General features: G+C 49.2%; 2 protein-coding genes across 7 annotated transcripts in view; one reads left to right on the forward strand and one right to left on the reverse strand.

The window, feature by feature from the left end:
• WDCP (WD repeat and coiled coil containing) overlaps positions 1 to 5,515 on the forward strand; it is a 17,944-nt gene extending 12,429 nt beyond the window's left edge. For both annotated transcript variants that reach the window (XM_027555952.1, XM_027555951.1), the window contains exons 3-4: positions 1,137 to 1,254; positions 3,732 to 5,515. In XM_027555952.1, coding sequence (XP_027411753.1) covers positions 1,137 to 1,254; positions 3,732 to 3,838 — 225 coding nt within the window. In that variant the 3' untranslated portion in view covers positions 3,839 to 5,515. The remainder of the gene's footprint in view (positions 1 to 1,136; positions 1,255 to 3,731) is intronic.
• A 3,169-nt stretch (positions 5,516 to 8,684) lies between these two features.
• On the reverse strand, positions 8,685 to 23,511 carry MFSD2B (major facilitator superfamily domain containing 2B). Of its 5 annotated transcripts, none has more exons than XM_027555963.1 (14): positions 22,241 to 23,511; positions 18,877 to 19,002; positions 17,455 to 17,579; positions 16,598 to 16,721; positions 16,212 to 16,290; positions 15,990 to 16,120; positions 13,511 to 13,601; positions 13,277 to 13,398; positions 12,763 to 12,846; positions 12,185 to 12,265; positions 11,881 to 11,990; positions 11,211 to 11,354; positions 10,667 to 10,837; positions 8,685 to 9,547 (listed from the first exon to the last, which is right to left on the reverse strand). In XM_027555963.1, the coding sequence occupies exons 1-14, from the start codon at positions 22,325 to 22,327 to the stop codon at positions 9,523 to 9,525; spliced, it is 1,500 nt and encodes a 499-aa protein (XP_027411764.1). In that variant the 5' UTR covers positions 22,328 to 23,511; the 3' UTR covers positions 8,685 to 9,522. The 5 variants fall into 5 exon arrangements, with proteins under 5 accessions (XP_027411764.1, XP_027411763.1, XP_027411765.1 ...); XM_027555962.1 differs by having other exon boundaries at positions 11,211 to 11,417; XM_027555964.1 differs by lacking the exon at positions 10,667 to 10,837 and having other exon boundaries at positions 11,211 to 11,417.
• Positions 23,512 to 24,610: the final 1,099 nt, after the last annotated feature.

Raw genomic sequence — 24,610 nt, forward strand, 5'->3', positions numbered from 1 at the left:
AGATCTAATTCTGGTTACTTCTTACTGCAGCCACTGTAATACTGGTCTTTGTCTAAAACTTTAACAATACCACACTGATTTGATTACTGTGGAGTTATATATTTTTGTTTACAGATATATAGATATATCTGTTGTCAGTTGATAGCATTTTTTAAGCAATAAAGCATTTTAAAATTAAGGTATGTACATTATTAGACATATGCTGTTGCATACTTAACTACAGAATATGCACTGTGCGTCCTCCACGGCTTGGTTATGTGTGACTCTTTGTGACTCCATGGACTGGAGCACCCCAGGCTCCCCTGTCCATGGGATTCTCCAGGGAAGAATACTGGAGTGGGTTGCCATTTCTTCCTCCAGAGGATCTTCCCAACCCACGGATCAAACCCATGTCTCCTGCATTGGCAGGAAGATTCTTTACCACTGTGCCACCTGAGAAGCCCAGAATATGCACTGCTGCTGCCACTGCTGTTAAGTCACTTCAGTCGTGTCCGACTCTGTGTGACCCCATAGACGGCAACCTACCAGGCTCCCCCGTCCCTGGGATTCTCCAGGCATCCAATGCATGAAAGTGAAAAGTGAAAGGGAAGTCGCTCAGTCGTGTCCGACTCTTAGCGACCCCATGGACTGCAGCCTACCAGGCTCCTCGGTCCATGGGATTTTCCAGGCAAGAGTACTGGAGTGGGGTGCCATTGCACTAGGAAACCAAAAAACTTCATGTAGCTCACTTTATTGTGACACTCACTTTATTTCAGTGGCCTGGAACCAAAACCTGCAATATCTCTGAGGTATGCCTGTTTCTAAAACAGCTGAGCAGTTTTTCCTCACCATCTGATTGTATCTTTCTCAGGCTGCCATCCGTCATCCTATAATGCTATTAGTCTCATCCTAGAAAAACGAATTCCTAAAGATAAAGACATAACCTTGGGGAGGAACAGAGCAAAAGGAAATTTGGGGTTGTGGCTTGTCTGATTCTTTAGTTGTGCAAAATAATGCAGCAAAAAGCTCCTTATTTAACACTGAAGTTCAGAGTGGTAATAGATAAGAATTTTTTAAACTGTACATTCTATTCTTAGGAAATGTTAACCCCATTGCTTCTGCAATCAGTTTAACAATTTTTATCTTTATTTTTGAAGAAATCTCATTTTGTACATCCTGTTGTTGAAAAAAGAATGATGCTTCTCTGCAATGGCAAGCTAAGACTCAGCACAGTCCAACAGACTTTCGGCCTCTCTCTTGTTGAAATGCTGCATGGTAGGTAAAATTCAGAAGGCCACTCTACCCGACATCCCCTCTCTCAATTTTGTGACTGTCACTGGTGATGAAATGAAGTGTACCAACCATTCAGTGATTCAGTAGACAGTTAAAAAGTATTATTAATAGTTATTGTATATCTAGGCCTGTTATAGGTGCCGAAACACATGGAAAATATGGGTTCTGCCCTTAAGGAACTTATAACCTAGTTGAAAAACCTGAGTGCACACATGAAAAAACTAAATAGAGTTACAAAGCAATATGTAACAACTGCAGAAGATGACAGAAGACCTTGTATATACCAGTTGCATTAAAACGTAAAAAACATGGCAGAATATTTCTTTCATGTTGAGGGGGGTGCTCTGTGCGCACACAAACATTCTTTCATTTGTTTATGTATTTATTTATTTTAATTTGAATTTATTTGTTTTAATTGGAGGCTAATTACTTTACAATGTTGTATTGGTTTTATTAATTTTGGGGCCACACCACATGCCGAATGAGATCTGAGATCTTAGTTCCCCAGCTAGGGATTGAACCCTTGTCCGCTGCAGTAGAAGTCTTTGCCACTGGATGACTAGGGAAGTTCCTACATTCTTTTTTTCAAAATATTCTTTCCCATTGTGGTTTATCACAGAACACTAATATAGTTCTCTGTGCTATACAGTAGAACCTTATTGTTTTCTTTCTTTTGGGGGGCCGTGCCTTGAAGCTTGTGGGGTTTCAGTTCCCCAACCAGGGATTGAACCCAGGCCACAGCAGTGACAGCCTGGAATCCTAACCACTGGGCCACCAGGAAATTCCCATAGAATATTTCTTAAAGGCATTGTCATTTTTTTTTTTTAATTGAAGGATAATTGCTTTACAGAACTTTGTTGTTTTCTGTCAAACCTCAACATGAATCAGCCATAGGTATACATATGTCCCCTCCCTTGTGAACCTTCCCCCATCTCCCTCCCCATCCCACCCCTCTGAATTGATACAGAGCCCCCGTTTGAGTTTCCTGAGCCATACAGCAAATTCCCGTTGGCTATCTATCTTACATATGGTAATGTAAGTTTCCATGTTACTCTTTCCATGCATCTCACCCTCTCCTTCCCTCTCCCCATGTCATATGTAAGTTTCCATGTTACTCTTTCCATGCATCTCACCCTCTTCTCCCCTCTCCCCAAGTCTGTAAGTCTCTTCTCTATGTCTGTTTAGGAGCATCTCACCCTCTCCTCCCCTCTCCCCATGTCTGTAAGTCTCTTCTCTATGTCTGTTTAGGAACTGTCATTTTAATATGCAGCAAACATGCGCACATGAAGGACGCTCCTAGATGGCTTAGGACTGACTCATGCCTGTGTTCCATCCTATGGGGAACATGGTGGTTTTCTTATGCCTCAGTCTTCAGGACAGCCACACACTAAACATAAATTTTTTTTTTTCCATTCCTTTTTTTTTTTCCTGCTAAACATTATAGCATCAGTATTTTTCTATTTTGATACATGCATTTATGATACAACTTGATAATTGTAATTTTTACTGGGTTAACATTCTATCTTGGATGTACCATATTTTTTTTCCTTCCAGTTTTATTGAGATACAGTTGACATACAGCACTATAAAGTGTACAACATAGCAATTTGACTTAAATACATCATGTAAGTTAGTGAACAGCCATCATCTCATATAGATAGAAAAAATTTTTCCTTGTGATGAGCAGTATTTACTCTTAATACCATATTTCAGTTTGCCTTGTTTTCTTTGACATTTAAGTGGTTTCCAATTTTTCATTATCATCAATAACACGAATAAAAACCTTTCTGTATTTTATACATTTTTGGAAAGTGTAGATTTTCAGAAGTGAAATTACAGGGTCACAGTAGACTCAAAAGAACCAGAGAAAGTCCAGGTATGTGTTACACCAGTGGTCCTAGGTTACCGCAGAACAAACTATTTAGGATTATCTGGGCACTTCTAGCCTGGCACTAGTCAGCTCAACCTTCTTGGGTGTCCAGAGGCTGGTATGGATCTCAAAAATATAGAGGTTTCCTCCATAGAGTTGCTGTTGCCAGCTGCGCATAGTTTCTGGAGAAACTATTAGATGGCATTAGAAAAGGTAGGGACGCCATACACAACCCCTAACATCAGCATGCACACATGCACACACAAGCTCAAATACACGACACTGACCCTTTAGTGCCTAGCCCGGGCGTTAATACATGTCCCTTAGCTCTACCTGTCACCTGTCGTCAATATCCCATTCCTGCCATGGAACCTGACCCTAAGTTTCACCCGGCCCCTCCATCTCTGTAAAGTCTTGCGATGGTCAGGTTCAGAATTATCAACTACTACATTCTTTCTCTCAAAAAGCTTGTATTTGTGATATTTTTCTTTATTGAGTAAGACAGGATATCCTGAATTGCCTGTATGTTTATTTAGAATTGCTTGTGTGTTTATTTTAGAATTGCCTGTGTGTTTATTTTACTTTGCAGACTCTCACTGGATCCTTCTCTGTGCGGACAGTGAAGGCTTCGTCCCCTTAACTTTCACAGCCACACAGGAAATAATCATAAGAGATGGCAGGTCAGATGACTTCTGAAACTCTGCCTCAGAGCCTTGATAGCAATCCTTCTCTTGGAGTCTTCAGTGATGGATTCCCCAAAGCGGAGATACTACCGGCTCTTCTGACCATACTGGCAGTGTAGTCTGATACTTGTCAGCAGAGTATGTGCTGAACAGCCTCGCAGACCAGGCCATTACTAACAAGAGCTGTTTTCCAAGGTGGACGCTCCCCAGCTGGGGTCTGCAGTGCCGCTGGGAGGTAAAGCACTTGCCATGGCTGGCTCTGCCACTCTTCCCCCCAGGCTGCTGTTCCCTGCTCTGCAGCAGAGCCCAGTCTTTGTTAGATGGCTCAGAAAGCAGTTATTTATGTATTCATGACTGTGTGGTTTTGTCTAAGGGCAGAATTCCCGGCACAAAACAATATTATGGTGCCATATGGATTGTGTTTTATGGTTTCTCTGAGGCTTTCTGTCCCTTGCCCAAAACGGCATTAAAGCTTTTAGAAGCACTTAAAAGGTACCTCAAGATTGTAATAGATCTTCTTCTTGGCTTCAAGTTGAGTGTGAGGAGTGCTGGAGAACATCTGCTCCAGCGTCTCTTTTTACCCTAAACGAGTAGGAATGCACAGAGCTCAAAGGAAAACAAAAAATCGATTCATTTCTGCTCCCAGGACTACCTAGAACAGGAAGTAGTTCTGATGTTGGATTTAAACCTAACCCTCTCACTTCCCTAGAAAATTCTGGCTGACAAAAGTCCAGGAGCTCCTGAAATCTGGCCCTGGGCATATTTCAAATGATACTTAAAGTGCTTTGGCTCCCCCGGGCCCCACTGAAGCAGGTCCTGATGTTACTAGCACAGTGCCAAGCACAGGTGAGGCCTGTGGCAGGATTTTGTGCTCTTGTCACTCAGGATTTTCTCCCTGAGAGGTTACTCATCTTCTCTTTTGGGGATCATAAAAATGCCCTATTTTTCTCCCAGTAATAAACTCCCTTAGTTTAAATTGCCACCTTAATTTGTCTATTTTTATGTTCTCCCTGTTCAAGTCTTACAGGCCAGCATAGAATCTGTGAGAGAAAGTATTTCAGAAAGTTGAAGGTTACACTGAATCTGAGATAGTTTCTTATAATTATGGGCTAAAGCACCAGTTTAGCCTAGTGGAAAGAGCCCTGATCCCAGCTTCAGATAGACTCACCACTTTTCACAGAGTCATAAACTTCTGGCACTGCAGCGTAACGAATGGATTGATGTGTGACTAGTCAGAACACATCTGCAGGTACGTTGTTGCAGCCATAGGAGCTCAGATGCACAGGAGCACAAATGCTTCTTCTCTTTTCTTTTAAAGTCATCTGGAAAGATCTTATACCCTTGAGGACTCCTGTCTGCTAGTTTATGAAGATGGAGCAGGGATAGGGAAGAGGCGAGAGCCACTTTGCGGTTGAAATGCATTAGAGGAGCTGCTCGGGTAATGGGAATGGAGGCCACTTGTCTGGAATCAGTTGCTGGAGAGCAGTGGCTGAGGACAGCCTGAGGCCTGGCTCCATTTTCGAAGGAAGTGTCTGGTGGGGTGAAACCACACAACTGTGAAGCCTCAAGACGGGGTCTGGGGGACCTGATGGCAAAATCTGTGTAGGTGCCCCAGAGTGTATGTTACAATCGTTTCGCTGGTCAGAATCCTGTGAATGAGTCTTCAATAAAATCACTAATGGTTGTTGCAGCTGTTGTGAATGTTTTTGTTTTTTAAGTTTATTTATTTTTGTGTGCATCAGGTGGCATGCAGAATTTCCCAGACCAAGGATTGAACTTAGGCCCTCTGCATTGGAAGCGAAGAGTGCCAACCACTGGACCACCAGGAGAATTCTGTTGTGAATGGTTTTTTTGTGTGGGTGTGTGTGTGTGACTATTTTAATATTTACTTTGTGATTGTTTCTGGTATGGAGGAATGTTCTTGATTTTTACATATGTTGTCTTCGTATTTCTTCTGGTGGACAGTCCAGGATATAAATTATTTCTTTCCAACAAATCTGATCCCATGACAGCTCTCATACAAAACATGTTTCCCTGGTCTCTACTGTATATAATCATTGAAATAAATAAAAGATAATCCAGTATTTGTTGTTCTGGGGAGAGAAGGAAACAGGGAGAGAAGAGCTAAATACTTTAAATTATTGTTTAATGTTATATTGAGAATATTCTACATAGAAACATTACTTACAAATCTCATTTTGTGCCCCAATCTTAAAACTTTTTGTATGGTATTATTTAGTAAGTGCAGTAGATGTAAAGTATTAGGAAGGCATGATAATAAAGTGAATCACCTATCCCTAATTTAAGAACCAGAACATACTAGGAACCATTCAAGCTCCCTATGTATCCCTCCTGGACCCTTCTCCATAGAAGTAACTCCACCCCAGATGCTTATCTCTTGATTGTTGTAAATTATCATTTCTTCTTTTCTACTTTTTATTTTATGTTTTTAGCTGCACCATGGGGCTTGGGGGATCTTAATTCCCAGACCAGGGATTGAACCCAGGCCACTGTAATGAAAGCACCAAGTCCTAAGCACTGGACCACCAGGAACCTCCCTCTTTTTGTTTATTTTTGGTTGTACTGGGTCTTCACTGCTATGTGCAGGGTTTTTCTATGTGTGCTGAGCGGGGGCTACGCTCTAGTTCTGGGGTGAAAGCTTCTCATTGCGGTGGCTTCTCGTTGTGGTAGCTTCTCATGGCGGGGCAGAAGTTCGAGGCACACAGGCTCAGCAGTTGCAGTGCACAGACTTAATTGCCTCGGGGCATGTGGGATCCTCCTAGATCAGGGATCGAACCCATGTCCCTGCATTGGCAGGCAGACTCCCAACCACTGGACGACCAAGGAAGTCCCAACTTCTACCATTTGATAATGGTATAACCCACACGTTGCAACACTTTTCTCTCAATACATACTAGGTATATGTGTGGAATGGGTTGGTGGAGACTAAGGAGAGACCAAGTTAGGGGTTTTGGTGACTGGATAGATGCTGACATAGATTTACCTAAAATGCAGGAGGCAGAACAAGTGTGGGGAGAAGGACATGTGATGTTTTAACTGCCTGGAGGACACTGAGTTGGGCATCTGATCTCCAGTTCTGAGCACAAAACCATTTCTCCCATTTCTAACTGCTCTTAGGCAAGTTGCTTAATTCACTAGTCTATTTTCTCACCTGAAAATGAGATAATACCTGCTTCATAGGGCTGTCATGAGGAAGAAATGGAATTACACCCTTTGGTCAGCCCATGATCGCCTCCCATCTCCGAGATCCAACACTTGACCCCTGGGGTGGCCCCGACTCGGTTTCCTAGGAGACCGCACTCCCGGGAAATAGAAGTAACATCAAAAGTAGCACAAGCTTCTGATCCCACCTGCATTGCCCAGGTTTCCAAAGCACTGCATAACCACCTGGTAGAAACTGCCTTGTACCTGGTACTGTCTCCACACGGCCAGTGATTGTCCAGTGTTAAGAAACTGTTCTGGGAACTTTCTTGGTGGCCCAGTGGTTAAGAATCCACCTTTCAGTGCAGGGTACTCACGTTTGATCCATTGTCAGAGAACTAAGATCCCAACTAAGAACTTAGTTGCCGAGGGGTAACTAAGCATGCCAACCCAACAAAGACAGTACAGCCAAAAGAAAAACAAGCAAGCCAACAAAAACCTGTTCTGTAGGTGTGTGTGAGTGTGCAATGTGTGACGTATGTGTGTGCTGTATGTGCCTCTGCAGAGCAGGGAGTGAACAGAGTTTCCTATCAGCCCCTTTCTGAATCAGGAAGAGAGGCTGAGCCCAGCTCTTTCTCTGGAGCCCTGTGACCTCAAGGATCAGATGCCCTTGTCAGTATTACGGGCCCAGAAAGCTCAGGCATCAGACAGACCGGGTCACACTCTGCGCTCTCTTTGAGGTCAGGTTCCTTCTCTTGCTACACATTTGTTGTTGTTCAGTCGCTCAGTCATGTCCGACTGCAACCCCATGGACTGTAGCACGCCAGGCTCCTCTGTCCCCTCCACTGTCTCCTGGCGTTGGCTCAAATTCATGTCCATTGAGTCAGTGAAGAACTCCACTCCAGTATTCTTTCCTGGAGAATCCCATGGACAGTATGAAAAGACAGCATTTGTAGAGGAAGCCAAATGCTTTAAGCTCTGAGGAGCACTATCTGAGTGTGTCTGAGCTCTGACTATCTTAGACCTTCAATCTCACCTCACACTTATGAGGCAGCCAGAGGGCTAAAGAGGAAGTGGAAGGGGGCCTAGCCCTGCAGTGGGCTTGGGAAGGGTAGAACTGGGGGCGGGGGAGGAATGTGGGGGGCAGATCTCACCTCCTGGGCCCCCTGTGGGTACCCAGGCTTCTCTAGGAACACTTGCTGGGGCATCAGGGCCCCAGGGGTTCCCCAGCTCCTCCCCAGGCCCCAAACCCACACAAGCTACTATGGTCCACTGCCCTAGCCGATGTCCTCAACTTCTTGTCTCCTCCCACAGGGAACCTGTGGTCTGAGGAACTGCAGATATTCTGGGACACATGGCTGAGGTAACATGGCCAGTTTAAGTGACATCAGGCACCCTCCCCTTCCCTCCTTGAGACAGATTTCCCAGGAGGTGGGATGAGAAGGCTGGCCACAGTCACATTTTACAGACTCAAACAGAGCTTCCCAGGTGGCTCAGCAGTAAAGAATCTGCCTGCCAATGCAACAGATGTCAGAGACGTGGGTTCAGTCCCTGGGTTGGGAAGATCCCCTGGTGTAGGAAATGTCAACCCACTCTACTCTTCTTGCCTGGGAAATCCCATGGACAGAGGAGACTGGCATGCTGCAGTCTGTGGGGTTGCAAAGAGTCGGACATGACCGAGCACACACACAAGCAAGCAAGTAGAAGATAAACCCTTTAATTTGTTTCTGAAAAAAATAAACCTCAGTAGATCTTTCTTCCCCAAAGACATGGTGGCCTTTAGAAAATAGTGGTTCCTGTGATTTTATAAGATGAACTTTCAGAAGAGTATTCCCACAAAAATAACTTTTGTTCATAAACATGATTGATCCTTGGTGGCTCAGTATCAGTCTGTGACCACGTCTAGAAACAGTGTCATCAGCTGAGCTGTACAAGGGGAAAGGTCTTGAGAAACACCTCACGCCCTGTTCAGCCTGTCCCCAGTGCTGGCCCCATCCGCTCCGTCTGGGGTCTGCTGACCTCTCTGGCTACATCTGTGAACCTCTCCACCTGGATATCGCAGCATGTCCATCTGTCCCCACTCTGCCTATTCACATGCTGTCTGTCAGCCTCTCCATTAGATGATCACTGCACCATCAGGAGAAACAGGAATTCTGTGTGTCTGTCTTGTCAGGTAGTTTTGCCATCCAAGCAGGTTGGTGGGCCTGGTGCTCCCACAGAAGTCTGCAGACCAGGCTGGCAGGGGCTTCCTTTTTCCAGGAATAGTTGCTACAGGAATGCTTTCCAGGTCACAGGTTGCCCAGAGCTGGGTAGTCAGCGGCACAGGCCTCTCTGAGATGTCCTGAGGTCAACAGGTAAGACATGAAAGGTGGAGCCCAGGCCGCTCCCTTCAGGAGAGTCACTGAAGACTCCACATCCCTGGGGAAAAGACAGGTTGTGTGTAAACGGTGAGGCGGGGGTGCCAAAGGGCTGAAAGGGGGGGCCTGGAGCCCAGAAGATGCTGCTCCTGACGTGCTGGCTCACAGGGTCTCAAATTCAAGCCAGAGTGTAGCTGGTCCTCCTGCGGGAAAGAGAAGAAAAGTCAGAGAGGAGGATGAGGGTGGGCGGGGGTCGGGGAAGTGTCAGTGGCTGCTCCTTGTCTCCTGAGCAACTCCTCCCCTGCTCAACCCTGAGAACGAAGCTACGGTCCTGTTCCTCCAGGTCCCACCCACGTGTCATTCCCCAAACACAGCGCATGATCTCAGTATGAGGGGCTGGAGTCCCAGGCTGTCCCCACTGAGCACTGAGGGATCCATGATGGAGCCACTTCCTGGCCTATCCTGTGTGGGCCTCTACCTGTACACGGGCTCTTGTTTGTAAGTTTTTGAGCGTGTGCAAAAACGTGGACACAGCTTGTGACTATCTGCTTGACCAGAAATGTTGACACTGCAGTGCCTGCTTGGACTTTGGCTCTGGGCTGAGCTCATGGGACACAAAAATGAAAACAGCCCCCTCAGCTGTCAAGGTCCCCACAGTCTACTGTGAAAGCCAGGCAGTGAGCAGATTGTCTCCAGGGCAGAGGGGTCTGTGCGTCCAAGTGGGAAGAACAAGGTGAGAGAGTGGCTCAGGGCAGTTGGTGTGGGGAGGAGTGGAAGATGACCCCGGGGTTTCAGCCCCCAGGCTGGAAAGTGGTGCCGTTCATTGTGATGCAGCAAGAGCCAAGATTGGAGAACAAAGATGAATTCAGTTTGGGGCCCATTAAGATGGACTGACTGTACTTTCTCAAGGGTACAGTGGATAAGAATCTGCCTACCAATACAGGGGACATGGCTTCGAGCCATGGTCCGGGAAGATTCCACATGCCACAGAGCAACTAAGCCCGTAGACCACAGCTAATGAACCTGGGCTCTAGATCCCAGGAGCCACAACTGCTGAAGCCCTCGCACCCTAGAGCCCGTGCTCTGCAACAAGAGAAGCCACCGCAATGAGAAACCCAAGCACCTCAACTAGAGAGCAGCCCCTGCTCACCGCAACTAGAAAAAGCCCACGTGACAAAGAAGACCCAGTGCAGCCAAAAATAAGCAAATTAAAAAAAAAGACTGCCATGCTTGTGGAAGGTCAGGTCCACATGAGAACTGTGCACATCTGCGCGTCTCCCTAGGTGCTCTGCGGTGTGTACCCGTGAGTGTGAGGTGCCTACCTCCCCAGGGAGCGGGAGTTGGCCCGACTTGGCACCTTGGGAGTGGGGCCGACCATGAGGATGCACAGACCAATGAGGATCATGCTGGTGGGCACAGCACCGATGAGGACCTTGAGAGTCACCACCACCTGCTCCGACTGCCTGCAGGCTCCTGACTCGTACCCTGCGAAGCTGGAGGAGCCCCCACCCTGAGCATCCAGCTCAGAGCCTCCTGAAGGAAGGGGCCCTTGGGCCCAACCCCCACCCTATCCTGAAACTTGGATTTGTTTCTGGCCAAATCAGTCTAACTGATTTGGGAGGAAGGGAGTGTGAGGGAACAGGCAGACTGGGGAGGAGTTCAGAGAGAGCTGTGAACTCGGGGAGTAGAGGTTTCAGAAGGGGTATAGCTGCTGAGACCTGCACCCCTTCCGGCTGGGGTGGGGGTTCCCACACACTCCCCAGACTCGTGGGTGGCCCCTGGCTGGCTCGGGTCGGGGACTTTGCCCTTCGCTTCGCACACCACTTGTCTTTTGTGCCTCTGGGACAGCCCGACTCTGGGACTCACTCCAGGCTGAGAGTGGAGATGCCCAGGGCGCCTGCTCCCGAAAGCTTGGTGAAGAAGACGTAGGATGAGTAGAAGATGGTCTCCAGGCCTGGGCCATGCTGGTGCTGCAGCTGGAAGTCATCGACCACGTCTGGAAGCATGGACCTGGGGGCAGGGGCTGCAGAATTATGTCTTTTATCTCTTCGGGAGCTGCCAAACTGAGGGCTCCTTGGGGACAAAGACTGAGTCAGATTCACCCCTGGGTCCCCACTGTCCAGCACCAGGACTGATCCAAAGAGAGTCAGGCAGTAAAAGTGCTTGTACTTCCCTGGTGACTCAGTAAAAAATCTGCCTGCAGTGTGGGAGACCTGGTTCAATCCCTGGGTTGGGAAGATCCCCTGGAGGAGGGTGTGGCAACCCACTCCAGAATTCTTGCCTGCAGATTCCCATGGACAGAGGAGCCTGGCGGGCTACAGTCCATGGGGTCTCATAAAAGGCAGACACACTGAGTGACTAACATTTTCACTTTCTTTTCACTTTTTACCCAATACACTTTGGCAGCCTCTACCCCTGAAAGGGGGAGAGCCTGTCCCCAGGGGAAGGGGTCTGGGATCGCAGGTTGAGATGAAGGGGGGACACCCACTGGGAAGGACGGGAGGCCCCTACTCCTTGTGCCCCTCACCCGGCCTACCAGGGTAGCAGCAAGGACACAGCGATGCTCAGGCCAGACACAAAGGCCACGACATATGCCACGGGCACCATGGGCACAGCAGCCAGCAGGATTGCAAAGGGCACCATCGCCTAGGGAGACAGACACGCTGGCGCCTCCTCTGCTTGTACCCCTGCCCCACACACACTCATAGCTGCTCTCGGATTCACGCACTCACCAGTCTTTACTGATGCCCTCTGAGCCTGGCGCCGGGATAGACACGGAGGACGCGAGAACACACTGCCCCCTCAACACCACCCCAGGCCTGGCTTCCTGCCTCACTCACACAGATCCCGAGGGCCGACATCCTCTTCCCAAATCGCTGCAGAACCCACTCCCACATCGGGGTGCTCAGCACTGCAGAGACCTGTGAACGGACAGAATCGTCATAGCCCAGGAAGCCCTGCTGGGGCCTCTGCCAGATTCTCAAATGCTCAGCTTTTAGGTGGGACACTTGACGTTGACCTTGTCCTTGGTTAGAACCAGTGGCTGAACTTTACGAACTTTATGACCCTGACCCCAATTCCACCCTCTGCTGAAATGGTGGTACTAGTGGTAAAGAACCCGCCTGCCAATGCAGGAGACATAAGAAATGTGGGTTTGATCCCTTGGTTGGGAAGATCCCCTGGAGAAGGAAATGGCAACCCACTCCAGTATTCTTGCCTGGAGAATCCCATGGTCAGAGGAGCCTGGTGGGCTACAGTCCATAGGGTTGCAAAGAATCGGACACGATTGAATCATCTTAGCAAAAAGCCCAAGCAGAGTCCAAAATACTGACCACCAGAACTCCATCACACAGGTCATGTCAAGGACCACACAGCCCTGACTCAGGCCTCTCGCCTCCACCACCCCATGTCCCCTCACCAGGATGGTCAGCACCATGCCCTGGACGTGGTCTTGAAGCTGGGAGGCGTGTGTACAGAACAGGACCAGGTAGCTCTGCTCCACCTGAGGAGTCGACAGGAAGTAGGCATGTACAGGAAATGGCAGAAATGTAGAAATCAAGGGCAAGCCTGAGGTCTTGAGTTGGGCCTTCCCTTTGGGCCTCCAAGCTCTGATTTCTGCTACCATCATGCAATCCCTTCCCCAACAATGGAGTTTTATCCCGACACAGGTTTAAACACCATTCCTAGTCTCCCCCTCGCACAGCTGAGATGGATGGACTTTACCCCTCCTGACACTTCCTGGTGTCTGGGCCCTGACTCTCCCCAGTCCCACTAGATCTGGTAGGTTTCTCTCCTCCCAGCATCAGCCTTGCCAAGCCCTTGCCAGCCACTGGTTTTCCTGTGGTATGGTGGAGACGAGAGATTAACCTGAACCTATGCAAGCTCAGTATGGCCAGAGCCCAGCCAGTGGGGATCAGCCTGGCCAGACATACCTGAACAGCTGCTGAGATGAAGAGGAAGGAGATGACCAGCTTCAGATAGGGCCGATGCCGGACCGTGAGACCTAGCCCAGCCAGGAAGCCCAGGCCCTGGCCGGATGCTGGGGTGGAGGGGTCTATAACATTGGAAAGGGACATCTTGGATTGGTGGAGTTCAAAATAAAAACTCATGCCCAAGAGGAGCGACCAGCTTCTGCTTCCACACTCTGTCTGCAGCCCTGTACCTACCTGATCGCTCCTTCACCCCCAGGTAGAGCAAAGTACTGCACACTGGGTAAGTCAAAGCAACCACAGTGGCTGCAATGAAGTAGAGACGAGTCTGTGGACAGGACAGAACTTCAGTGGGGGTGATGTCTCCAACCCGTGGAGGTGGGGATACCCAGGGGCCTGGCAGGAGTGCCTCCCAGTGGGAGCAGAGGGACCCTCAGTCCAAGTCCAAGGATGCTGGGTGCTCTTCCTCTCCATCAGCCCACAGGAGGGGCAGATCTAAGGGCCCAGAATGGTCCTTCTGCTGACCCTGTGCCTCCTGTGGGCATTCATGTAACCACGAGTCAAATCCCTCCCTCCCTCTCTGTCATTTTTTTTAAGCAAACATTCATTGCTTCTGTCTTCGGTGTGCTAGACCCTGAGGTTACAGTGATGAATAAATGACCCTGTGCATCCACAGTAAGGGGCTTGGGGTGAGGGGGAGACAGATCCATGAATAGACAGTTACAGTGTGATGTATGATGACACAGAAAATGTCGAAAATAGAAACGGTGCCACCGAGCATTCAGAGGAAGACACATATGGAATAAAGTACATATAAGGCCTGCATGGGAGTAACAGTCACCCAGTTCAGGATAGGGGTTGCCTTTGGTGGGGGAGGAAGGAGGGAGATGCAGAGCTTCACCGGTGTGAGGGGTCCCACTTTCAGAAAGCTCTGCACTTGGGAGTTAATGCTCTGCTCTCTTGAAATTTGGGACGGTTTTATCTATGAATTTGTGTTTGGTAAGTGCAGTCTATGGGACAGCAGAGCTGAAACTAACAAGAGGCCCCTGGACGCTTCTCACCATGGCTCACAGCCTCATGTGAGCCATGAGGACACGAGGGAGGGCAGGTTCTCAGCTTCCTACTCCCTACTTCTTGCCATCCTATGCCCCACCTGGCCTCCTGCTCTCGCACCCAAGGGGAGCTCCTCAACCCTGCTCCCCACTTCTACCCTCTGTTCCACTATTCTCACCTAGACAGTGACCCAGAAGCTTTGGGGAGGGACCTTGTAGAGGCTTCCCTGGTGGCTCAGATAATGAAGAATCTGCCTACAATGCAGGAGATTTGAGTTTGAGCCCTGCATCAGGAAGATCCCCTGGAGAAGGGAATAGCAATCCACTCCAGTATTCTTGCCTGGAGAATCCCAGGGACAGAGGAGCCTGGTGGGCTACAGTCTATGGGGTAGCAAAGAGTTGGACATGACTGAGCAACTTTGACTCTCATTTTTTTTTGTGGCGGGGGGCCCTGGGCTTGGAAGCAGGGAAGGTAAATCTGCAAGCCACAACCCCTCTGATCCTGGGCTAGTAGCACCATGATGGGCTTTGAGGGCAATGGGGCATAGCCTCTCACCTACCCAGATTCAGGCAATCTCTTGACTGGGGCAGTGGGCCATGGGAAGGGGAGATTGACTCCCTGCTCTCTCTGGGGCCCTACAGCTTCATTTCACACTGTACGGAGGCACATTCTGTAGCTGGGCTGCAGGTGTCCTGGGGATCTCTACACAGGACTTCATTGTAATGTTTTCTTACAGGCAGTGAACCATGGGTGCGTGATGCTGGCACTATGCTCATAACATTATTCTCAAATGTTGGTGAAGGTCAGTGATGTCATTTGCTTAAGAAGAGGGGGAGTAGAAGATGCACTTGACAGATAAATAGATGCTGCTGCTGCTGCTGCTGCTGCTGCTGCTAAGTCGCTTCAGTCGTGTCCGACTCTGTGTGACCCCATAGATGGCAGCCCACCAGGCTCCCCCGTCCTTGGGATTCTCCAGGCAAGGACATTGGAGTGGGATGCCATTTCCTTCTCCAATGCATGAAAATGAAAAGTGAAAGTGAAGTCGCTCAGTCGTGTCCGACTCCTAGCGACCCCATGGACTGCAGCCTACCAGGCTCCTCCACCCATGGGATTTTCCAGGCAAGAGTACTGGAGTGGGGTGCCATTGCCTTCTCGGATAAATAGATGAACGAACATCTCCTAATTGCTGAAAAGGGAACGGCTTTGAGGGGAGAGGAAGGGGTACCGCCCCCAGGTTTCCCCTCTCCTTTCACACTGTGGGTGGGGTTGGGGGGACACCTGTTCAGGGCTGGGTGGCACTGCTCATAGGATGGGTTTTGCCCAGAGCTCTGCCAGGACACTAAACCCTTCTGCTGTCTCTCTCCTGCCCCTGCTGGCGGCCCCTCCCCGCCCTGCCCCTTCTCTGGGGTCACCTCCTCCCCTCCAGATGGCCTGCTGGCCTGTTGTTTGGCTCCACGTTTAGAAGGCGCCCAGCAGGAGAAGCAGATTTAGCAGGAGGATGGGGGACATGGGCTCAGCACGAGGATCAGGGAAGGAATGAAAAAGCCTGCTGGGCAGGGCTGAGCCCCCAAACAGCCATGAAGAGACCTGGCGGAGAAACGTTCCTCAAAGAGGTGGCCTGGAAGTGGGGGCTCCAGGGGCTCTGCGCAGCCTGGACACTCACCGCGTTGGGGGAAACAGCCCCTTCCCCTGGGAGCGTGTCCTCCTTGCACCTATGGGACCCGTGGGCACCAGACACAATGAGTCCGTGGACGGTGGCTCCCATCAGCGTCCCCGCCATCTCCAAGGTCATCCCTGGGAAACAGCATGCAGCAAGGTGACTGAGCTCATGGGGCTGGGCCAGAGCTACCCGCTCCCACCCAACCGCACACCCGCCTGCACTCACGGTACGCGGTGGCTGAGTCCCGCTCCTTGGGGTTGGGGGTCAGGAGCATGGTCAGCGCCGTGTAGGGCACCTGGAAGAACTGCAGGACCAGGCAGAGCTTAGGACAGTGCCCACTGCCAGGCGGCCAACCCAGGTCAGCAGCTTCCCCAGGCCAGGCCCGTGCCAGGTTGGCATGTCCCCACAGATCCCCTCAACCTGGAGTTAGGGGCTGAGGAGCAGGAGGGGCATCTGGCCTAGAGCACACAAGAAAAGCTAATGGCCAGTTACCACCTGGTGAGCAGGTGGGCAGCGGGCACCCCCCAGCACACACACACACACTTCAGGCAGGCCTCCTGCCAGCATGAGGTTCCAGGAATCCAGACCCAGGAAGGGGCCCACCTGCTTACCGTGGCCAAGGCCTGGAACAGGCAGTAGAGGGTCGTGTACCAGAGGCCTCGCAAGGTGGTGAAGGGGGGCAAGAACCACAGGAAGAAGTAGGCCAAGGCAATGAAGGGCATGCAGCCCAGCACCCTGCGGAAGCACAGCCCGGTGGGGCGGCCTGCAGCACTAGCACAGGGGGTCCCCAGGGGCCAGGAGCAGCCTCGCCTGGCCCGCAGCCCTGGAGGAGCCCTGGTCTGGGGCTAAGGGTGGGAGCCACGGAGGGGGAGAGGCGGCTGAGGGGATGAGGAGGTCCCTGGGAGTGGGGGCTAGGGCCCTTAGGGGCTGCATGCGTGCGTGCTAAGTCACTTCAGTTGTGTCCAACTCTTTGCCACCCTATGGACTATAGCCCGTCAGGCTCCTCTGTCCATGGGATTCTCCAGGCAAGAATGCTGGAGTGGGTTTCCATGCCGTCCTCCAGGGGATCTTCCCGACCCAGGGATTGAACCCCTATCTCTTACATCTCCTGCATTGGCAGACAAGTTCTTTACCATTAGGGTCACCTGGGCTGGGTGGTGCCATTCCCTGTACCCAGGAAAGTCGTATCTCCTCTGTGAGAACTTCCAAGCCATCCAGCCCCGCCTGGCCGCACTCCGAGCCCCCTGGGGCCAGGCCTGCGACTCTTGTCCAGCTCTGTGCCACCCGGTGAGGGAGAGGTCCCTGAGCACCTGCATGACTCACTCAGACCCATTCCATTCCTGTTACCCACTGTCCAGACCTGACCTCTAACCACCCATAGGATTTTCTACTAGCAGCAGCTGTGACAAATGCAGAGATCTCAAGCCAGGGGTGGGTGCCAGGATCCTAAGGACCATGGGGTGCTCACCAGGGCATGAGTCGTCCAGACCCTGTCCTCCTGCTTCTGTTGATGAGAAACCCAGCCAAAGGGTCTGCAGCTGCCCCAGACACCTTCCCTCCAAACAGGACCAGTGACACCTGGGCAGCAGGGATCTGAAAGGGACAGAGGAGGGGACAGCCAAGGCCCTGCACAGTCAGCGAGGGTGTCTGGACCTGCCCGCCAATCAGGAGAAAGACCCTGGAAACTGGCTGGGGCCATAGCCACGCTGTAAAGATCTTTTCAGTCCCTCCCCCAGGCCAGGAATCCAGACGGCTCTGAGGACATCTATGCACCAATGGAGAAGGGATAGAGGGACAAGGAGAGGGGAACAGGTGCACACTAGCACATTCCTGTTATATTTATACCCAGTCACTTTAGGAGAAGACTTGAGAGACCCTCCCCTGAGGTGGCTCAGTGCGCGAAGGGTGCACTGAAGCTGATAGTCAGAGGCAGAGCTTGTGTTTTACAATGAAAATGGTTTATTGATTTTTCTGATTACATAAAGTGATAACACTCATTACACACACATTTAAACAGTTCAGGAAAATATCACGCAAAGCTCATCTGAAATTCCACCATCCTGAGACAACTGCCAGGAGCATTTTGATCGTTCTTTCTCTCATTTCCTTATGTGCATTTGTGATTTATAATTTTATACAAATGGGATATCGGTGTCATTTAAAAAATCATGGAAAATAAGTAAATAATAGATACTTTATTAAAAATTTTTGTTTATCCTCTATCCTCCACTAGTCCCTTCTATCGCCAACATTAACATACTTCTGGATGGATGTCCTTTTGGAATATACTTTCTCCATGCTCATCCTTTAATCATGTTGTTGTCCAGTTGCTAACTGGTGTCTGACTCTGTGGCCCCATGGACTGCAGCAGGCCAGGCTTCCCTGTCCTTTACTATCTCCTAGAATTTGCTCAAACTCGTGTCCATTGAGTCAGTGATGCTATTCAACCATCTCCTTATACCTGTGTCCTCATATATATAGGGCATGTTTTTGTTTTGTTCAAATGGGGTCTTTTTATATGTATACCCTTCTCTAAAACTAATTTTTCTCACTTGACAGTGCATCATGGAAATTCTTGGGCGTCAACTGGTATAGATCTAACTCATTCTTTGAGTGACTACACACTACTCCATTATGTGGACATAGTCCAACTTACTGTTGAACTACTTCTATATTTGGGGGCATTCGTGTTGTTTCCCATTCTTCTACTACAAACAACCTGCAAATAAACATCTTTCAGGAGGTTGCCCTCAACAGTATTTGGTTTTTCTCAGCCTTGGGTCAGAAGTGCCATTTACCAAGGATCGTGGCAGTGGAAGTAAAGGCAGGTTGAAAGGACCAGACACCAGACATGGGAGTAGGGAACCCCAAGGCTGCTGCCCACACTCACCTGTGCCACATCGAGCAGGAAAAGTTGCAGGTAAAAGGCTATGGCGCTGGAGGCCACCTGGTTGGGAACCCCTCCAATGCCATAGCACAACTTCCTATAGAATGAGAGGCGACCAGCTCCGCTGTCCTGGGGGAGACACAGAAGCTCAGCCCCCATAGGTACCAACCACTCCCTCCAGCCCCCTGACTTCCAAAAGTATCCTGCAGCCCTGTCTTGAAGGCTGTTCCAGCAACCTCTCAGTCCTAATTGCTCTCAGATTATCTTAAAAGAAGTGAGACAGGACTTCTCTGGCAGTCCAGTGGTTGAGAATCTGCCTGCCAACGCAGGGAAATGGGGTTTGATCTCTGGTCCAGGAAGATTCCACCTGCCTTAGGGCAATTAAGCCTGTGAGTCACAACCACTGAGCCTGCGCTCTAGCGCTTGTGCTTTTCAACAGGAGAAGCCACTGCAGTGAGGAGCCCATGCACAGCAACGAAGACCCAGTGCAGTCAACGACAAACACACAAAAAAGAAATGCGGCAAAAAGGGGAGAAAAAAGAAAAAACCTAAACCATGACTTCTAAGCATTTCCAGGGGGAAGTTTTTCCTTATATTCCCTCTTCCCCCAGTGCTTTCTGCTGCAGTCTGTTTTATTAGTCAGCAAACTAAAGTGAACTGGGAGGGTCAGGAGGCCCCTAACTTTGCCACAAACTTCCTGTGTGTGCCTTTGAATAAATCACGTTATCTCTCTAAGCCTCATCTGTCGATTGGAATATTCCTGCCAACTTTGAGGGATGTTTTGATGAGCAAATGAGGCCATGGCTTTGGGAGCTGATTGTTAAATGTTCAGGACTTTTGCAAGCCAGTTGTTGAACCATTTGGCAGCCTGAAATCAGCCATGGGGAGAGTATTTACACCACAGAAATCAGTAAACAACAAATATCAGAGCAAAAATGAAGTAAAGGTTACATGTATACCCACACACATATATTTGGGGTTTATATATATATATCCCTAAGCATTCAGGGAACACCAGACTCATAATTAGACTGTCTACTCACAGCCCCACATGATTGCCAAACAGGCATTCCAGCTTAGCATGGTCAAAACACAGCTCCTGATTTCCATCCCATTGTTTTAATCTAACTCTACTGTCCTCATTGCAACAAAAGGCCCCAGTGTTCACTCAGCAGCTCAGGCCACAAACCTAGGTGCCATCCTTGATTCTTCCTTCCCAGTTTCCCTGTCTAATCTATTAGTGAGAGTCTAAGTGGCTTCTCAACTTCTACTCTCATTCCCTACTATCCACTTTCTGTCCAGTAGTTGAAGTGATCTTTTCATAACATAAATCAGATTGTGTCTCTTCTCTGGTGAAAACCCCTCAACAACTTGCCATTACAGTTTGAATAAAACTCCAAGTCCTTCCCATATAGCCTAAAGGAGCCCACACAATCAGCTGTCACTCCTTTTCCCACCTTACTTCAGATAGCTCTCCTCAACCATGGTAGCTTCCATCCTGTTGCTCAAAATGACCTTGTCTGTTACTGCCTCAGGGCCTTTGCACTTCCTATCCCCCAGCTATTCCTCCAGGTCTTTGCAAGAGCTGACTTCTTGCCATTCAGGCTGAAGCCTAAATGTCATCTCTTTAGAGGAGTCTTCACTGACCACCCAAATTTCTCTCAATTGTACTCACTATAGGATATATTCATATTTATTTCCTGCCTCTCTTCACCAGCACATAAACTCTCTGAAAGCATGAACTATATAACTTTTATTCACCACCATGTCCCCAGTACCTAGAAAAATGCTGGGTGTGTAGATGCTCAATACATATTTGTTGAAAGAATAAGTGACATGAAGATGCTGTGTTAAGTGCTATTTCTCCCAAAGGTGCTGGGAATCATTCTTTTTCATCTTTTGCCTGGGGATGGGAGGGGAGTGGAGAGATCTACAGCTTCACCCAGTTAGGTATCTAGACAGACACCCTAAAAGGACTCTTTTGAAAGGAAGGTCTTTCCAGATAAGGGTTTATCAAATCCTCTGCACTCTTCCTACCCACACATGAGGCAGGATGTGGTCTCTTCTGACATTTTTGTGAACAATATTTCAACTTTCAGAAAATTTAACACCAGGCAGAATCCAACATGTTAGCCCCTCCTCCCCATTCCCCAACCCCTCTCCATAAAGGGATTCTGGTTTCCTCCTAAAGGTACCTATCAAGTTCTGGTACATAGCAGGCACATGAAAATTTTTAAAAATCTAGGTATATGATTCAGTCTTGGAATCTTGAGGAATACCACTGTACCTACTAAAATCATAAGCTCTTCACAGTCAACTGAGGACGTTTCAGTTAGGCAAACTTGACAAATTTGAATGCAAATTCTCCGTCTGCCATTTCTAGCTGTGTAACCCAGGACAAGGTACTCAGTATGGCTAAACTTCATCAAGTGTACAATGGGGGTAATACACCTCCCAGAGTTGTTATGAAAATTAAATGCTAGCGTTTCATGGCTAATGTTTTCTCCCTAACAACTCATGTCATCCTGAGTTTTTAAAGTTCCCTGCGAAATGAGAGTCCCCAGAGGGCCTCTTGATCTTGCTTTCTGTCTTGGAGCCCACTACCTTTTGCTCGGAGGGGCTCGGAGGGGAAGCGCGGAGACAGCATAGGGAACTGAGGTGGCGAAGCCAAGCCAGGGACAGAATGAAGGCGCAGCACATAGTGAGCAGTGGATTCCGCATCTAGCAGCGAGCTCGGAAGTCCTAACTTCTCTCCAACTCAGCTACCCTGAATGACACATGCCCTGGCCCTATCCAGGGGGTGGGGGAGAGGGGAGGTAGAAGGGCTGAGGCGACCCCTGGATTCCCACCTGCCCTCCACCCTCACTTCGGAGCCTGGTTACCAGGAAGGGCTCTGGGTGCAGTCTCCGCTAGGAGAGTCTGGTGCCTGGAGGGAGCCAGGTTTGAGAGGGCGGCCAAGCCCATAGCTCCTACCTGGAGATTGGGGAAGGCGGGCCCAATTAGAAGTCCCAAGTGCCCGGGGTTCCAGAGACTTCGGGAAGACCTGGCGGGTGGTGGACAAGAGCCCTAGACTGGCCCTGATCGACTAGCTGAAGGAATCAGCGGCCTTCTGCACTTGTCTACGACTCAGTTTCCCATCTCTTTGGGGCTCCAGAATACCCCCAGCCTCCCCGCTGTCAACTGTCAAACCCCAGCCGGGGCAGTTGAGCAACCTGGAGGCTCGGGCGGGGACCGTGCGGGGCTGCGGCTGACTGGCTGGCTGCTCCCAGATGCTCCGGGATGGGGCGGTCGGTCCCCGGAGCCCCCGGCCCGGCCCCGCGCTGAAGCCCAGCGCCCGCTCCCCGCGTGCCCCTCGCTGTGCGCTCACCGAACCCTGAGCTGAGGTGTGTGCTTCCAGCGAGGTCGACGGCGTCTCCAGAGCCGGGCCCGGGATCGCTTCGCGGTACACTGCCATCACGCACGGCCGCCAGCGCACCAAGGCCCTCGGCGTTATCGCCAGCCCCGGCCCGCGGGGAGGGCGGCTCCCCGGCCGAGCGGGCGCGGCGCGAAGAGGGGCGGGCCGGCCGACGCGCCCCGGGCGGGGGCAGCGCGCGGGAAAACGGGAAGCCGCGAAGTGCCGCGGGGTGGATTACCCAAAGTGAAAAACGCCAGAGCCCACATTTGCTGCGGGGAAAGGCTGGCAAGTGACTCGGGACCGTTTTCCTTGGGATCGGTCTCCAAGGGAGTGAGAGCAGCAGTTCTCACTAAACCCTCCTGCTAAATCCTTGTTAAAATTGGCCAAGTCTTAGAAACACGAAGCAATAGAATTGCTCAGACTATAAGGCTGAGTAGGTTTACAAACCGCTTTAAAAAAACTGCTATCGGATGGCCGAAATATACATTCTCCAACCTCTTAGAGATGACTGGTACAGCCAGGTAACTAAGTTCTAGCCAGAGAATAAAAAACTGGTGTATGCAAATTTCCCAGACTGGTACTTAAAAGGGAAGGGCTTACAACACATAAAAGATTAACTGAAAACCCATCACAGACCTATACAGGCTGAGACATAAAACTCTTCGATCTTGGCTTAGACAAGTATTTCTTAGGACACCACAAGCCTAAGATGGGCTATAGCTAAATGAAAAACTTCTGTGTTGCAAGCCAAGCAACCAGTGAAAAGACAACCCACAGAATGGGAGGAATGTTTGCAAACCGTTGTGTTGGAATATATAAAGAACTCCTTAAACAGTAGAGAGAGAGAGTACAGTTAAAAACTGGGTGAAGGATTTGAATAGATATTTCTCCAAGCCTACAAATGGGCAATAAGCACACGAAAAGACATTCATGGCATTAGGGAAATGCAAAGCTACAAGAACCCACTCCATTAGAAAGGCTGTAATTTAAAAGACAATAACAGGGATTGGGAAGGATGTGGGAAATCATACACTGCTAGTGCAGGTGCTTTGGAAAAGTCTGGCAGTTCTTCAAAAGTTGGGTATGAAATTATATGATCCAGCAATTCCACTTCTAAAGATGTAAGAGGAATGAAAACATGATCACACAATAACTTGAACATTAAGTGAAGAGAAATGAAGTGAAAGTCAGTCATGTCTGACTCTTTGGGACTCCATGGACTGCAGCCTGCCAGGCTCCTCTGTCCAAGGGATTCTCCAGGCCAGAATACTGGAGTGGGTAGCCTTTCCCTTCTCCAGGGATCGAACGCAGGTATCCCACGTTGCAGATGGATTCTTTACCAGCCAAGTCAAAGGGAAGCCCTTGAGAACTAAAGTATTTATAATAGCTGGTCAAGGCTATGGTTTTTCCTGTGGTCATGTACGGATGTGAGAGTTGGACTGCGAAGAAAGCTGAATGCCAAAGAATTGATGCTTTTGAACTGAGGTGTTGGAGAAGGCTCTTGACAGTCCCGTGGACTGCAAGGAGATCCAAACAGTCCATTCTGAAGATCAGCCCTGGGATTTCTTTGGAAGGAATGATGCTAAAGCTGAAACTCCAGTACTTTGGCCACCTCATGCGAAGAGTTGACTCACTGGAAAAGACTCTGATGCTGGGAGGGATTGGGGGCAGGAGGAGAAAGGGACGACAGAGGATGAGATGGCTGGATGGCATCACCAACTCGATGGACGTGAGTTTGAGTGAACTCCAGGAGTTGGTGATGGACAGGAAGGCCTGGTGTGCTGCAATTCATGGGGTCACAAAGAGCCGGACATGACTGAGTAACTGAACTGAACTGAAACAGTCGAAACAACCCAAATGTCCATCAACTAATGGGTGAATATTTAGGATGTTAGGAATATTCATACAATTTTACTCAGCAATAAAAAGGACATGGATGAACCTTGAAATTTTATGTTGTGGAAAAAAAGCTGGTCACAAAGGACAGCAATATTGTATGATTCCACTTACATTAACCTCCTTCCCTTTTTCGCACAGAAATGTAACTAAAAGGCATTTCCCCTGTTACTATTCTACTTAAAGTGGCGGTATAGTCCTAATAGAATTTTTAAGGACCAATAGAATTCCATAAATAAAACAGGCCTACAACAACCAAGAGGTTTGTTTTTAAAACAAAACTGAATACTGATACACTTAAAAATATCCATAAAGATGCACACCAAAATGTTATTAGTGGTTATCTCTGAATGGTGGAATAGGTGAGCTAAAGATCATTTCAGCATAACTGTATAATTTTCTCCAGTGGATATGAATTATCTATGTAAAAAACATACATTTAAATCA

Source organism: Bos indicus x Bos taurus, chromosome 11, assembly GCF_003369695.1.
Source record: "Bos indicus x Bos taurus breed Angus x Brahman F1 hybrid chromosome 11, Bos_hybrid_MaternalHap_v2.0, whole genome shotgun sequence".
NCBI lineage: Eukaryota > Metazoa > Chordata > Mammalia > Artiodactyla > Bovidae > Bos > Bos indicus x Bos taurus.

Coding starts and splice junctions, on each gene's coding strand:
- MFSD2B (XM_027555962.1), bottom strand. CDS start 22,327: ATGGCAGTGTACCGCGAAGCGATCCCGGGCCCGGCTCTGGAGACGCCG. Junction 13,602..15,989: donor GGGCTGTTTCCCCCAACGCG/GTGAGTGTCCAG, acceptor TCCTGTCCACAG/ACTCGTCTCTACTTCATTGC. Junction 12,266..12,762: donor GCATGGTGCTGACCATCCTG/GTGAGGGGACAT, acceptor GTCCGTTCACAG/GTCTCTGCAGTGCTGAGCAC.